At 44.3% G+C, this 16,843-nt stretch overlaps 2 protein-coding genes across 3 annotated transcripts in view; one reads left to right on the top strand and one right to left on the bottom strand.

The window, feature by feature from the left end:
* The first annotated feature begins 2,073 nt into the window (after positions 1 to 2,073).
* Positions 2,074 to 7,921, top strand: tsn (translin). The gene is made up of 6 exons (XM_049593528.1): positions 2,074 to 2,273; positions 4,883 to 4,976; positions 5,078 to 5,174; positions 5,493 to 5,608; positions 5,693 to 5,772; positions 6,038 to 7,921. Exons 1-6 carry the CDS (start codon positions 2,208 to 2,210, stop codon positions 6,266 to 6,268), a joined length of 684 nt encoding a protein of 227 aa, XP_049449485.1. The 5' UTR covers positions 2,074 to 2,207; the 3' UTR covers positions 6,269 to 7,921.
* Positions 7,922 to 8,460: 539 nt separating this feature from the next.
* The window catches only part of si:dkey-91i10.2 (uncharacterized protein LOC555224 homolog), an 88,798-nt gene continuing 80,415 nt past the window's right edge, over positions 8,461 to 16,843 (bottom strand). For both annotated transcript variants that reach the window (XM_049593493.1, XM_049593494.1), the window contains 3 exons: positions 14,923 to 15,512; positions 13,590 to 13,735; positions 8,461 to 13,289 (listed from right to left, as the gene is read on the bottom strand). In XM_049593493.1, the coding sequence (XP_049449450.1) occupies positions 12,461 to 13,289; positions 13,590 to 13,735; positions 14,923 to 15,512 (1,565 nt within the window). In that variant the 3' untranslated portion in view covers positions 8,461 to 12,460. The remainder of the gene's footprint in view (positions 13,290 to 13,589; positions 13,736 to 14,922; positions 15,513 to 16,843) is intronic.

The raw sequence follows: 16,843 nt of genomic DNA on the forward strand, positions 1-16,843 counted from the left end.
AGTTTGGTTTGTTTTTCTGTGATAATTTTCAGTAATAAAAAAAATAAAAAAGCGATGTTAAACTTCCTGACGATGATGATCCAAGATACTGGTTAGGGCTGGTTAGAGTGAGACCGTCTCACGTTTAATGTTGCTTTTTTTTCCGAGGAGCTCCTGAAGGCAACATTGGTGAGTGTTCAGCTGTGGCTCCACCTGCAGGATTAATCCAGTACTGCAGTGAATAAACCCAGACAGGCAGCCATCAGGTTTCTGACCCACACACAGCAGTAATGACTCCACTGAGCCGCCAGATCATCGGCCACATTAAATCAGGTTAATATGTTTGTGCAACAGAAAATGAATAAATGAATTCTAAAAGTCTCATGATGTCATGAAATGTGTTATTTTGTCAGAATTGTGACACTGTGCGCTGAACTGATGCGACTAATGAATGGAAAGAATCAATGAAATTATTTTGATGGTAAAAGACAGATGATAAACTAAAATTAATTGTGTGGCCAAAACGATGTCTTATAAACAGTCCTTAGAAGATTCATTAAATTCACTTTTATTTTCTTACTCTGATGACAGCTGTGGCCCCGAAGAAGAAGAAAATATTTGTAATAATAATATTACATTGCTGTTTTTTATTATTTAATAGTGTTGCTGTTATTTAATAGAGTTTTTTTAATTAAGCTGCAAAATATTTGACAGTACATTCACAGTAAATTACTGTGACATTTTTACAGTAAATAGCTGTTTTATGACAGCTGTGTGCTGTCATCTCACAGCAGTTATGTCTGCAGATTACTGTGATTTAACAGTATGCTCCTGTAACCTGCATGAATTTCACAATAAAATTCTGAATTTGGTTTAATATCACAGTAAAAGCCTGTGAGGTGATAATGATGTAATTTATTGTGAAATATTACAGTTACATATTGTAACGTCCTGGATCTATTTTGCAGTTTACTGTAAGTCTTTTCTTCTCATGCCACCATCTGCCTCGACTCCACTACTTATCTGACAGCTGTAGTTAGTTTACAAATTAAGATTTTTCACTTGAAACATATGGAAATATATGAAACCATGAAAATGTCACAACAGAAACCTTTGGGGATTCTTCTTTTAGCTCAGGGGTCTGCAACCTTTGCCATTAAAAGAGCCATTTTTGACCAAAATAATTTGAAAAATCTGTGTGGAGCTGCAAAACACGTTTGAGCCTCATGATCAAGGTAAATAGCCTATTAAGTCTAAATTAGCGTATACTTATGGTCTAAATAAGCATTTGTTAATATGTTTTACCACAAGGTGGACACTGTGCAGGGCACTATTGATAATTATCTGGTACTTAAATTTTGCAGAGCTGGCAGTGAGAGCAAACAAATTTGTCCACGCACTACTACATTCTCTATTTTATTCGATTTACTTTTTTGGATTTGGCATCCATAGCTAACCAGCCACTGCTATCCAGGTTCAGCAACATTTGGATTCATAGAATGAATTTCCATAGACTTCTTTTCTCAAAGGCTCAAGGAGCCACTGGACAGGGGCTGAAGAGCCACATGGCTCTGGAGCCACAGGTTGCCTACCTCTGTTTTAGCTGAACACTCTGTCTTTAAACATCAGTTTTAAACCACAACTCAAAACACATCTCTTTAATATAACCTTTGACTACCAGTTATCTGTTGTAATATCTTATGTGTTTTTATCTTTTCTTAAATGATTGTTTCTAATTATAAATCATTTGTTTTCTCCCAGAACGATGGTTGTATAAAGTGTGTTTTTATCCCCTTGCCATGTTTGTGTCTGCCACTGCATTCTGTGTATGAGAGGTGCTTTATGAATAAAAGTTAATGAATTCATTAAAGTACAGCTGGAACTGTGAGACAATTATTGAATTGACAAAAAATAATAATAAATAAAAAAATATATATAAATTATAATATAAATAAATTTATTTATTTTTTGCTGCTTTTGCTTTTTATCATTTAATGCAGTAATATTTAAAATAAATTCCCAAAAAGTGATGTTTTTAATCAAAAATATGGAGCGACAGCATGAAATTGATGACGTCATCTCCAGGCGCCACACAGCGCAGGAAGGCGGGGGGGTGGCGGTTCTCGTGCACGTTGATGTTTTTATGAATTAGCCTAGCTAGCTGCAGACGGACCATCATCATCACCTTCATCATCATCTTCCTCCGGACAGCTCGGCTGCAATCAGACATGTCTGTGACCGAGATGTTCAGTTACATTCAGGGTTTCCTGAGCGCCGACCAAGACGTCAGAGAGGTATGAATCAACATCCGGCCGCGAGCCGTTAAACCTGTTAGCTGTGTCAGGCTGCTAGCTAACGGCTAACCGGAGCCGAGTCCCGTTAATGCACGTTAAATATGTTCAGTAAGCACCAACAGGAGTCTGGTTCATCAGCCGGCAGCGTCTCCAAACACTGACCCTCATCTCTAACTGTCTTATGTTGAATTACCCCTGTTAATAAGAACATATCAAACATGTCAAAGGTGAATCACTGAAATATAAATTATTCCCTCTGCTGTCTCTCGCTGTTTATTCCACGCGCGTTAAAGTTACGTGTCGTTACGCTCAAAGGGGAAACACCAAACTGTGGATTTAACCAGATGGAGCTCTGTAGTTTCTGTTAGTGCTTTAAACACTCCACAGTGTCTCTGCTGTGAGCAGATTATCACAAGAAGTAGGTTTCAGATTCACACAAACAGCAGAGGGTCCTGGATGGTTCCGATATTAAAGGTCCCACATTGTGACAAGTCAGGTGTCCATGTCTCTGTGAAAGTAAAGCAGGTGCGGTATAAATACAGGCAAAGCATCCAAACTCTCAGGCCACAGAGAAATGCTCACAGTTTGTATTCAGAAACTGTGTCGCTAAACGAGCCGTCAGGATTTCACTGAGTTTGTGATGTCACAACTCTACTATATGGTGCAGCCACAGGGTCCTCAGGGATTTCTCTGTAGTCATCAGTTGGGGGTCCACACAGTTGAATATATTCAGCCTCATACTTGTGTTTGTCCATGTCGTGGAGCCAGTTTGCTGTCTCTGTTAAGCAGCAGGAAATGGCACATCAAATTAAAAGTACAGTGAATTTCTGACACAGAGCTTTAAGTGTGTTTTTTTAAAAACTTGACACATTTACGAAGTCACTTGCAGTCTATTCAGAACCGGGGGGAGAGAGAGAGACCTTTATTGTCACATACATACATACTACACACACACACACACCATACACATACATAGTCACTCAGTCAAACAAAAAAGTGCCAACATAGATACATTCACATTTACAGTTATATTGCTCAGGTTCATTTATTGCACTTTGTGTTTATGAGGTGTATGTGTTGTTAGGTATGGGGTCGGGTTTGTAGGCTTGTGTTCAATGTGGTGATGGCTCTGGAATAAAAGCTGTTTAACAGTCTGGCGGTTCTGGTTTTAACTGTCCGGTAACGCCTGCCTGAGGGCACACGTTCAAACAGATGATGGGCTGGGTGGGATGGATCCTGCAGAATATGCGCCTGCGGACTGTGAACCACTGAGTGTTTATTTACAACTTACAGGTAGAAAATGCTCTCGTCACGTAACCTGGAAATCCAGATGCCCCGCCCCTAGCAAATTCTAATTTGCTCTGCACGGGGATCTGGCCCCGACAAGCAGAGCCCACTGAAACACCATCAGACCAATCAGATCAGTCTATCTGTCAGAGGCGGGCTCTGGACGGGCGTAACATGATGAGGACAGCGCTGCGCTGTAGGAGTCGAAAAGTAAACAGCCAAGATGGCAGCTGCCGAAGGACCGCATCCATTCACTTTAGCTGTGGAAGAAACGCCAAGCCAACTACACTTATCTTTCTCCTGAGAGAGGAACAGAAGACTGCCCTAGAAGCCTTCGCTTCCAGGAAGGACGTTTTTGACGTTTTGCCGATGGGATATGAAAAAGCACAATATATCAGGTCCCGTTTATACAACAACGATTTCAATTGAAAACGGTAACCGTTTAGTTGCGATTTGGCCAGTTGTTTACACGACAGCGGCATTTTGGGTGGAAGCAGCAGCGTCTCCGTTGCAGTATGCAGTTCCTCTGAAAACAGACTTTTCGCACATGCTCATTACAGTTCCAGTCACTGGGCATGCGCGAGAAAGTCGACCATCACAACAACAATGGCGGACTCCCAAGCTCTGCTTGTGTTGCTCACCCTGTTGAATCTATCAACACTTCCCCATCATAGTGTAGATTTACTGTAGCAACTCCACCTCGTCGTCCGTCCAGACAAATGTTTGTGCGGTTGCCATTTTGTTTGTTTATACATTACCGCTTTGTAGAAGGAAGCGTAAGCGTCACACTGCCAACTACTGGCCTGGCATGTGTACTGCAGCGTTTTTGGTCAGTTTTGCAGATCCGTGTGCACGGCGATTGTTACCAAAACGTTGTCGTCTAAACGTGGAACTTCTTTCAAAACGAAAATGAGAAACGATTCTGTTTTCAGTGGATCGTTTTTGTGTGAACATGGCTTCAGTTAGCCCCACTGGTCAGCAAACAAATGGGGCTTAGTGCAGTGAATACGTCGCCTTGTTTTTTGCTCTGATTGGCCATTGTGCTATCAAGTTGCGTGTGGCGGCATTTGAAATGCCTCAGTTAGTGGCTCCCCTTGGATAGGAAGGGTGTATCAGTGAGATGAAAATGTTTCCACAACAGCGTTTCAGACAGAGGGTGGTTACAGGTGTATTCAAACAGTGTGAGAAAAATAAAGTGTTTTCTGAACATTAAGTAAAAATGTTCCAGTAGAGCCCCAGAATTCAAGTATGAACTGTGAAGTGTGTTTTGATAGAAAAAGATGGGTCAGGAAGACTCTGATATTTAATGGACTTTGTTGCAGGATATCCGTAAGGTGGTGCAGGCGTTGGAGCAGACTGCCAGAGAAATCCTGACCGTTCTCCAGAGCGTCCATCAGCCGTCTGGGTTCAAAGAGAGTGAGTGTGTCACACAGTCTGAACTGTTTTCACTGGTACTCAAGAAAGATGTCTGTTAGTTATCAGTCTGAACATGAATCTTTTTTCCTCTCTCCGGTCAGTTCCCAGTAAATGTGCGAAGGCTCGAGAGCTGTTCTGCACCGTCAGGACTCAGATCGGTGAGCTGAAAACAAAGTTTCCTGTGGAGCAGTATTACAGGTACGAGACACTTGACAGCAGCTGTGGTGTTGGCTCAGTGCACACTCTGAGATGTGATGTAAAGTTTACTATATAGTTCATTCACACAAAGTTAATCTGCAGAAATACACACAAAGCAGTTTAACTCACCGTGAATTTTATGTGAAGTTCAGCAGTGAGAACACCTGATCAGACTGTAGCAGCAGATGTATGTTTTTAATTGTCATGTTGCTTCATTGTGTGTTTCAATGTTCATACGCAGAATTAATTATCATGGTGAAATAAATTGAAGTAAAGTGTTGGATGTCTTTGTCTCCGACCTGTTTGACCCCTCTTTAGGTTCCATGAACACTGGCGGTTTGTCCTGCAGCGCTTGGCTTTCCTAGCGGCCTTCGTCGTTTACCTGGAGACTGAAACTCTGGTGGTTCGGGAGGAAGTGGCCAAGATACTGGGCAGTAGGTACCACTTGGTGTGTTGAAGTGTAACAGTGACGGAGGAATGAGGCTTCACCCTTTCTTTCTCTCTCTTAAACTCCACAGTTGAGGTGGTGCGAGAGAAAGGCTTCCACCTGGATGTAGAGGACTACCTGGCAGGTGTGCTCATCATGGCCAGTGAGCTGGTGAGTGTGTGTAACTGATGGCTGCTGTCATGAAGGTCGTAATGTTCAGTTTTGGTTAATCAGCTCAGATTCAGCTTCATCTTGGAGGATGGAGTTTGTGCTGCTGCTGAGTTGTACTTTGTATCAGTGAGGCTGAACAACAGAGACACCTCTTATTTACTGATAGGCTGATGGCAGTCAACAAGGCGCATATCGACTGATACTGATGTTCAGCCAATAAGTCAGGTGCACCCCGAGTAAAATAAGTGCCTGCTTCTTCTTCCAGTCACGGTTGGCGGTGAACAGCGTCACAGCAGGAGACTACACCCGACCGCTCCGCATCTCCAACTTCATCAACGAGCTGGACTCGGGCTTCCGCCTCCTCAACCTGAAGAACGACCCGCTGCGGAAACGCTACGACGGCCTCAAGTACGACGTGAAGAAGATCGAGGAGGTGGTTTACGACCTGTCCATCCGAGGGCTGGCCAAGGAGGCTGAGACTGGCGGGGACAAGTAGACCTCGGAGGCGGGAATTGGCTGTGGGAGACCAAGGAGGGCGTGGAAGCTCTCTCCACGGCTGCTGCACCTTTAACCTCACATGGAAGGCACGACCCAGGGATGTACCTGAGGCCCCAGCAACTGAGGACGGACTGTGTGACTGTGTGTGTGTGTGTGTGTGTGTGTGTGTGAGATAGAGTGTGTGTGTGTGTGTGTGTGTGAGGTGCTTTAGATGGATGGCGGTCTGTCAGAATGGCGGCGCAGACGGTGACGGACACCGTCGCTCAAGATGGAAGGTTCAGTTTGTTGCTGGTTTCTGGAAATCCGTGTTCTCAGCTTCATCTTGTTCGTGTGTCTTTGTTTCACTGAGTTGGTTTTCGCAGCAGTCGACTTGTTTTTATCAGATTTATGTTGTAGTGATGTTAAATTCACCTGAGAGGTCGGGCAGATGTCAGGCGGGGGTCGCTCAGAGCGTTACAACCACGCTGATCTTTTTTTGTGGCTGTCTATTTGTTAAAAGAAAAAAAGAAAGTGAAATGTGTTTGTGTTCACCAGGTGACGACTGGTGGTTTTCTAAGGACTCTTTATTGTTTAAAAAAAAAAAAAATGGATGCATCCAAACAGATCCAAGAGTCTCATTTATGCACGAAATATTTGATGCAACGAGCAAACAATAAAAACTTAATCCAGAGCTGCAACGATTAATCGATTAGTTAAATTAAACTGTTAAATTCATCTCCAGCTAACTGGATAAATTGGATTATCTTTGAGTTGTGGACAAAATAAAACATTCATGAGCAACATTTTCTGACATTTTTAAACCGAAACACTAATCGATTAATCGAGGAAACAATCAGCAGATTAATCGACAGCCCTGCTGGAATCTAAAAGACAGTCACAATCAACAAATCCATTTTACAACATTCTGCAGATTCTCATAATTCCTGATTTGCCTGAAAAGAAGACTTGATTCAGATTTTGATCACCTGACCTGCACACACCTAATCTTTTCTAAATGAGAGTCTGGGAGACGTCGAGCCAAAGAAATGACAAAGATGCACTTCACGTGATGTAGAGTTCCTCTGTGATTAGTTAGATTCAGTTTTGACTGTGGCGAGGAGCCCTTACAGAACACAACAGTGCCAATGAACATGTCTGATGAGACGTTTTAATATTTTGGTTGTGTGGAAATCCGTCAGCAAACACTAACTAGTCAGAATGTCACGTACTGCATGTTCCTGTTTTTTTTTTCCTTCACTTTGAAGTGACAGGTCGGATTTTTCGAAGTAGGTTTTTATGGGTAATAAAATCACTGTCAGTTGAAGTGTAAACTATATTAAGAGTATTTTCACTGTTTTACGGCTTGTTACCGAGAGCCACCAGCCTTCATTGACAAAAACATTAATTTAAGCTCACTGAACACAGGAGCTGCTGGTCTGTCACTGCTTTGATCAGTAAGTTAGTTTGTGACACTGTGTGACTTTAGAGTTTAAAAGTTTTATGTCCAACTCACTGAAGTTGCACAATAACAAACTAACTAACTGATGGAGGCAGCAGTCGACCTGCAGCTCCTGTGTTCACTGACGTAAAATCACTGGTTTTCTCAATGGAGTCTGGCTTTGAAAAGAGAGGCTTCATTTTCCTGCTGGAAATTACTGTAAGTCAGTTAAAATATTCTAAAAATAAAAAAAATCAAACAAAATCTAAAAGAAAAAAAAATGAAAATCACAAAAAATAATCTGAAATAAAAATAAAGACATATTCTAAATGCTGACTGACATCTGTCTTTTGGTAATTACCCATAAAACCTCACTTCAAAAACTCTGAACTGTCCCTTTAAGGAAACGTCCTGACGGTTTGTTTCTATTGTTGGCGTCCAGGCTTCTGTTTGCTTCTATCCTGTAGTGACGCTGGACTGTATTTTCTAGAAATAATTCACTCTCTCATCGTGTGCTTTTGTTTCCTGGAGTGATTCATGCATTTCGCGTGTACCTGCGTGTGTTCCTGTCTTTGAATCAGTTGTCTTAAAGATGCTTAAAATGACTGTAAATACATTTCTACATTCTACGTCTCCAGCTTTGTCAGAGTCTCCAAACATGAGCACACCACACACACAGGAAAAACAAAAAGCAAAGAGGTCGTGTTTAAAATCTTTTAATATAATTCACAATATATTACATTGGAGAAATAATACATCAGGTCTTTGAAATGCAAAAAGAGGAAAACAAAAACTCAGCAGGCTTTTTTTTTCTTTACAGTTGAAAGGGTTAATCTGAAACAGCGTCAGGAGAATGGGTGTGAGGCTGAGCAGCCCTGCCGTGCGAAACACAGTGATTTGCTACCTCTTCTAGTGCTACGTCATCAGAAACAGAAACAGTGTCAGTCTTACACAAGTTTTGGTTTGATGAGCTGCTGAAATCAGCTCGGCTCCTTCTTCTAATGAAGATCTGTGAACGTGTTTATACCGCAGAGCGTTCTCTTACTGAATCCTAATAAAGTGCATCAAACAATAAAGCCTTCGTAAATAAACAGAAATCAGAGGATCAGGTGATGACGTGTTCTCAGCAGCCGGGGAGCGTCCATCAGAGGAGTCATTATATTGCCTGTTAATGGGAGTGCCGACAGAGGGCGGTGTCGTCCGTGTGTCAGATGAATGCTACTGTGACAGGTTGCACGTGTTTAGTTTTAGTATAACAGTAATCGAGTACCAAGGCACAACAGCTCAGCGCTGGGTCACATAACAGTTAACACCGTGTCATGACGAGATGATTGAGACGATTGTTCGAGTGCAGTCAGAGTTTTTCAACCTTAACGCACGAACTGCAGGAGAGAGTTCATGTTGGTGGGATTAAGTAGAGATGGTGACGTGTTACAAAGGGACAGTGCTGAGATGATGAGTCAGTTTGCACACTTCATTAATAATTATCAGAACTGACTTCCTCAAAGTCTTTAGGGTCAACTGCACAAACCACCTTAAGATTGTCCTTTAAGTCCTGGTTAAGGTTTTCTCAAAATAAAAGCAGCTGCACAAAACACCCTTAAGTCTTCTCCTTAAGGTTTGCTTAAAATGTTCACTCAAGTATTTATGGTTTTCTCCTTGTCCTGGTTATACTTAAGGAACCTCTCGACCGCTGCACGAAAGACCTGAGCAACCAAAGCAAGTGGTGGAGTGGGCAGCTGTTGGAAGAGCTCTGTTGTGATTTGATATTTAACATCTGTTATATTTCTAACTTGTCTAAGACTTGGAGAACATGCTTCTAAAACCTGCCTCTGATTTGGTACCCAGCCATTACCACAGGGAAAACAAAAATGAGAGTGACGGCAAACAAGATGGCGGTGCTGCTGACCTTCCAGCTAGCAGCAACTTAGCACATGAGGAGGGTAACAGTCTGCCATGTCTCTGGGTCATGGACAAACAAACACCTTAAGGTCCCTCTGACTCTGTCTTAACTGAACATGAGTGAGTTTATGGTGATCAATAAAAGCTAACACACTCTGAGCAGAGTGCTCTGAGAGAACCTGACGGAGACACTTCTGATTTTACACTTTAGATTTGACTGAATTTTCATTACAGTCGTTTTCTGTTTCCTGATATTTAAGGATCAGATTCACTTCACTAGTTTGTTCTTTCTCTGATTGTATTCCTCCAGAAGTTTCATGTCTTCCTCCGCTGACCTGTCTGGTTTTCTTTTCTTCTGCCATTTTTTTTCAATATCTAACTATAAGACAACTCTGCTTGGACTCATGACGCCTGTTATCGTCTCACAGACAGTCTCCATGGAATCTTTTACCACCGTACAACAAACTGAATTAGTTTTTATTAACAAAGGAAACCATTTAAAGGATTCTGTGCAACTGTGTAAGTCCCTCAGCTAAGGGGAAATTAAGCCTTAAGTGTCATAGTTAAGGAGAAAACTTAAGCTGTTTTGTGCAACCGGTCCCTGGTTCTGAAACTCCGGTTCAGGTAATACTGGTGGGATGCGAGGAGTCTCCATAGTATTTAAAAAAATATATATAATAATTTAAATATATTTTGCAAAACACTACATTTTGAATGAAAGGACTTCAGCTGTGATCCCTGCTGCACGCATTCGTCCATGATTAGTGAGGAGTTAAAAGTCCCAGACACCAAAATGCTGGCACTGTTTGTTTCTGCAAACCACAGATATGTCACATTTGTACATTTCACACGGATCATATCAGTGTTTCTAAAGTGACGTAGTATCTGAGCTGATGTGATCATCAGGAGGTGGAGCGGACGTTGGATGGTGCAACACCTATGTCTGACAAGCTTTAGACGGTTCAACACCAACAAACCACTGAACCAGTTGTTTGTTAGCGAGTCATCACTGCATTTCCAGCTGATTTTTTTGCCACTAAGCGTGGGTGGGTTTTAGTGACCCATGGCTCTTTTTTTAGCAATTTATTAAGTACCATATGTTGGGTTTTTTTTAGAGACCTGTCGCCATTTTTCCAGCTGCTTTTAGCCACCAAACATGGGTGCTTTTTAGCGCATGTTGCTGTTTTGCCAGCAAGTATAGTGCTATGAAAAGTGGGGTTCTCCAGCGAGGATTGTTCCCCCAAATACTGGGTATTTTAAGTCGAAACATAATCTCTACCGAACTATAACTTAGGGCCGCCCCCTTTACAGTCGACCAGAAAGGTCATAAATCGGCAAGATTTCATTGGTCGCTTAGTCGCAGGAAAAAAAACAAAAAACATGAAACTCTGAGGAGCTGCGCCTTGTCAAAATAAATCCAAACCTATGTGACTGGAGCATGTGTGACTTTACTTTGAAAGGACAGACACAGGAAGTGTCCACGCTCAGCAGTCAGACAGGAGTCAGGTTAATTTCCAGGGCTGGTACCTGCGGTTATTCCACAGGCTAGTTAATAACATGTCGGGCAGGAAATCCAAAGTGTGGGATCATTTTGAGAAGGTGAAGGACGAACCCAAGGTGATATGTAAACTCATCTTCATTGGTCGACTACAAACATGACGTATCATCTGAAACATGGAAGTAGCTACATGCCCATTAGCCCACAGCGTCATTAACAGGCGGCTCGCTCAGTGTGTGACGTGCACTTGGAGATAAAATATAGGCCTATATTAATGAAGGGGCAGCCCTACCAGAACCAATTGGGTTTTGTGCCTAAACGTAAACACACACTCACCAAAGCGTTGCTGACACGTAAAGTTTTAATGTATGGACTACAAAAATAATGTATCCACGGTTTGCAAAAACGTACAGTGCCAAATTTTGAGCTGTCTGTCTCATGGCCCTCCTGAACGCAAGGTTGAAAAACTCTGTTCTCAGCACACAGTGGGGGAAACTGTGGCGTCTGACTTTACCTGATGTCGACAGGAAACAGTTAAAGGAGACTGAACTCACAAAGTGCTCTCACGGCACAACGATTATCTGAACTCCTTCATGTCGGGATCACGGAGGGTTTTAGATTTAACGATGCCGACAAACACGATCAGATTTGAGACTTGAGTTGATTCTGCCACATGAAACTCAGTAACACCTGAAGGCCAAAGGAATCCTGGGAAATCAAAACCACGTACAGTAGCTACTTATTGTGGAACTGGCAGAGATTATTGCTGTTACGTAGATTAAACACAGTGATACAGGAGGTCTGCTCAGCCTGTCAAACAGGCTCTCGCTCAACTGCATCTCTGGCAGTGAAAGTTGCTCTGCTGCCGGCGGACAGTAGAGGGCGGCACACGGACAGGAGAGGGCAGTGACAACAAACAGAAACCACTGAACAGAAGCTCTCGCCATGTCTCCACCTCCACGTACCAAAACCCCCACTGTCTGGTATAAAAAAATGACATTACAATTGTTCTTTTTGTTGCAGTCAGTCGGTTCAGTCATGCTTTTCAACAAACACACAGCTCTGCTCCTCCTCCAGGAGCAAACAGTCTTTACAATCAAGGCTGACGAGCACAGCCCAGGTTTTTTGGTTGTCCAGGATTTTTTCTTTCAACAAGTTAAATCTTCGCGCGTGATTTTCTGACGTGTGGCGCACTCATAGCTCTGTAAGAAAAGTGCCATACCTTTCTCTTGTCAGACTTTGAGAAAGGTTTTTTTTAATGGGACATGTTTTAACAGTGGCGTCACTCAGAAATGCTTCTTGTCGTCAGTTGCGGAGGATTCAGGTTATTTACAGTGTACGAAAGGCGGGCGGGGGAGGGGGAGGGGTCAGTCTCACGAGCGGGTCTGGTTTGTGTTGATCATGATGTTGGGCAGAGCGTTGCGTCTTTTCCTCCAGGTGCCCAGGTCTCGAGCGTACCTCTTGATCTGATGGAACCACTGCTGGGTGCGAGATTTGTCCGAGGCGCGGAAAACGAAAGACTCGCGCCGAATATCGAGCACCTCAAACGTGTCCTCGCAGTCCGGGTCTGTGGACACCACACAGTTGCCCAGTCGGATGGGCTCTCTGAGCACGGTGAACTTCCCGCTGCTCTTGTCTTTGATTAGAACCAGCACTCCGTCTCGTATGCCGTCACCACCGCCTTCTCCCTGTTCCCCCCGGGCCCCCGGGTCCTGTCCTGGGGCCTCCCCGGCCCGCAGTGTCCTCACCATCAGCAGACTCTGGACGTTTTGGAACTTGAGGGCCTTGCTGCCCTTCTTCACCCACTGACCGTCTGCCGGCTGGGACAGCTGGAGCGGCCCCTCCATGACAAACCGTGTGTTCTCTCTGGCCCAGCCCACCGTCTTCATCGACACCTCTCTCATCTCAATGTTGATGACCTCGCGGTTTTTGCGGCTGTCACGGCGGAACGAACGCAGCGACCAGGTGACGCCATTGCCCTCCTGTTTGGTCTTCATGTTGATGTGCTCCAGATGGGATTCCACACGACTCTTGGCCTCACGGAGACGCGCGTAGTCGGGGTGACATTCGGGAGTGACCTTGATGATGCGGCTCAATAGAAGCGGGTATTTAGTGACGCGCTGGAGAGGCGCCATGAGGAAGGAGCGCAGGTTCATGCGACGCAGTGCCGTGTTGTCATTCTGGGAAACATCCAAGAAGATTCTGAGAAGACAGAAGGAAAGAAAATGGAGTTAAAACCAGAGAGACCCTGAAAACTCTTTAAAAGCTGATTAATGGGAATCACAGGACGGGCTGACACAGGGTGAGCTGTGGCTCTGTCTAAAAATATGAATCATTGCAGCTCTGCTCTGAAAATAGAACTTCTTCTGAATAAGTGATAACCCGCTGTCTTTTCCATTAAGAATTATACAGAAGAGCCGAGACAGGAACCAGAGAAAGCTCCCACAGTGACTCCACCATCACACACCAACAGGAAGAAGAGTCTGTGTACTGTGTGTGTACCTGAGCAGCTCTTTCTCCTTCTCCAGCGTGTTCAGCAAGTTGACAGACGTGGACTGCTGCAGGCAGTAGGTCTGGAAGGCCGGCAGCATGTTGACGAACTCCAGAAAGATCTCTCCTATGTACACCGTGAGCAGATCCTCGTCTCCCTGAGGTCAGAACACACCAGAGAATACGGTCAAGTCTAAAACACATATTTATCCTCTTCCCTACAGTCAATCAGACCCAAACTGGCCGAGGCGCTCTGAGCATGCTCCACAGTTTCCGCCCTGGGCTTTGGTCTGAGATGTAATAGGTCAACAGGAAAAAGGTCCAATACTAACAAGCTGAAAGGGGGCATATCTCCACCTATCGTAGAGGAGTCGCACATACTTGACTCAATAAATGGATTCCCCTCCCGTGCTTTTTTAACTGCAGTGACTGGATTCTGTGTGTGTTGCATGGTTGTGTCTTTACTTTGACGTAGCGCTGCAGTGAAGTTATGAAGCCTCTCACTTTCAAATGAACTTAAAATTGGAGGAGACCCTCAGTGTGTCTGTGCTGTAGAGTGTTGCCGTTTGATGTATTCTACATTCCACATCTGGAGATGTGCAGTATCTTCCGTGGACCAAACTACTCCCCGTCCTGCGTCTTAGCAAGCGTTACAGGCCGACGTGGTTCTGTTCGTTTTTTTTTTTTTTTCCTCAAGCGTCCCAGGTCAACAGCATGTGATCTGGAGGACTGAATACAAAGGCAAAGAGCAAAGCGAACCTGGAGCACTCTGTGTTCACAGTGCACGTGGACTTGAAGCCAGAGGCGTCTGAGTTCTTGTGGAGCATTCACCTATGCCCAAAAAATGCTGAGTCACTGCTCTGAGTCCATTCAGAGGTCTGAAAAGAACCAAGTGTGAAAACACCCTCAGTGTGACTCAGCAGATTGTAGAATTAGTGTACAAGACGTTAACTCTTCACCTCCCGCCTGGTTCAGTCATTTTAACTTTACATCCAAGAGTAAACTCTGTGGGACTGTGACTGTCAGGTAAAATAGCCGTTGACCCAACTCTTTACAGAGAGAATGAGGAAGACAGTGAGGAGTATGTCAGCAGATAGCTGCCATCCTCTCCTCAGCCAGTTTGAGCTCTTGAGCTGTGGGAGGCGCTGTAGAGCTCCTCTGGTGACTGTAAATGTATTTAAGAAGTCCTTCATCCCAAAGTCCCGTCAGTGTCCTGAACTCAACACAGTGACTGAGATTGATTTATGTAACACCAGCAGCTCAGAGCTTAAGAGCATTAAATCTGAACCACCTTGTTTCAGCCCTGACTAGTTTTTCCGTGTGTGTGTGTGTGTGTGTGTGTCACCTGGTCAAAGGCCTGGTCGATGTTGTCCTGGAGGTGTTCAGTGAAGCGATCGTTGACGTCGATCAGCTCCTGAACGTTACTGAACACCACAGTGAGTTGCTCGGCGGTCAGCAGCCCGGCGCTCTGCATGGGGCAGTAGAACTCCTCCTTGATGATGCGCAGGTCCTCGCCGTAGCTCGACTCCGTGTTCAGAAACTCCAGGATGGCCTCTTTGCGCTCAGTGCGCAGCTTGGAGCAACGTTCGCACATGCGCTCTCCTCGCTCTTTGGAGGCCCCGTCCCTCAGTCCGCAGTCTGGACAGGGTCTCTGAGCCTCCCAGGCTCTGAGGGAGGCGGACGGTCTCTTCCAGGTGCGAGACAGACCCGGGCCAATGCCACTGTCCACCCGTTCCACCTCGGCTCCTCGGTTCCTGCGGTAACGGCGAGGCTCGCTGTCCTCCTCTTCCCGCTCATCGCTGAGGCCCACCACTCCGCTGTCGACACTCAGGCTGCTGATGGTGCTCCAGCGGTGCTGACCGGACCGGGTCACACCCAGACCGGCCTGGCGCTCCTCGCCAGGGGGCTCAGATCGACCACGGATCGCTGCTGGAGCTGACAGGAGAGAGGGGGAGATGGTCAGAGTCATTAGTGGTCATGATGTTTATGGATCTGTCTCAGTTATCCACACTACATGGACACACACACACACACACACACACACACACACACACACACACACATACACACACTGCATTAAAAGCCTCCCTAATGAACGCCCATTTAATCTGGACTAGTCGTTACTGGTCGTGTCAGAATGAAAGAAGTATTATAGATATCATCTTCCTCCAATCATTGATCCCTAACCTCCGAGTCGAGGACACAACCTTTGTCCACGTGTGTGTCGATACTCTTGTGCACGTGTGTGTGTGTGTGTGTGTGTGTGTGTGCTGAGCGGCTGAGACAAAGTTTCAAATGTTTTATTCAAACACCTCCCAAATTATCCAGGTGCTGTCTTAATTACATATTAACATGACACCACAGGAGGATGATGATGATGATGATGATGATGATGTTGATGATGATGATGATCATTCTTTTGGCTCTGAGGTAAAAATATTTCTGCTCCGTATCACTGAAATATTCCGAGAGCAGCAGATTCATTGTTAGCAGCTGACATATTGACTGACGTCCTGTGACCAGTGTCAGAGAGCTTCTGTTGACAGGAAGAGCACAGTATCCACAGGGGAACTCTGTGTGTGTGTGTGTGTGTGTGTGTGTGTGTGTGGTGGGGGAGGTGAGGGCCGGGGGCAAAGGCCAAACTACTGAGAGACAAGCGTGACACTAAGTTGCATCAGAGAAACAAAACACATGCAGCTCTTAATGTCTGTAATCTTTAAATAACGATGCAAACTATAAAACGGAGAGAAACATGTAGGGCCACAAACATGAAACACTATTAGGAGCTGCTTCTTGTCAAGATGAATCCAAACCTACGTCCTCCTGAGACCCAGAAGAAAAAAGGTTTTGATAATTATATTTTTTCAGATACTTTAAGTCTTTGGGTTACAGGAAACATTTCACAGCAAATCATTTTATCTTTTCTTTATCATCTGTCCTTCGTAGTGGACATCAGGTCCTGTTTGATCACAAAATGTAACATTAAGATGTGATAACATTCATTTTCTGTGGATTTTTGTCCAAATTTCTTTAATTTCATGAACATTACAACAGTTAGATGAAGAAAACACATCGAAACACTCACATTAGAGCTTTTTGATTAAACTGCATTCTGATATCAGTATGAGTTATCGGCCAAATGAGTTGTTACATATCGGCAAATCCAACATCGTGCATCCCTACTATAGATTAAATTGTGCTCAACTTTGACTGTTTGCTGAGTGTTCTCTTACTTTCAGACCGGCCGACTGGTCCAAGTTTAAACT

The sequence above is a fragment of the Epinephelus fuscoguttatus genome, linkage group LG13 (genome assembly GCF_011397635.1).
Source record: "Epinephelus fuscoguttatus linkage group LG13, E.fuscoguttatus.final_Chr_v1".
Taxonomy (NCBI): Eukaryota; Metazoa; Chordata; class Actinopteri; order Perciformes; family Serranidae; genus Epinephelus; species Epinephelus fuscoguttatus.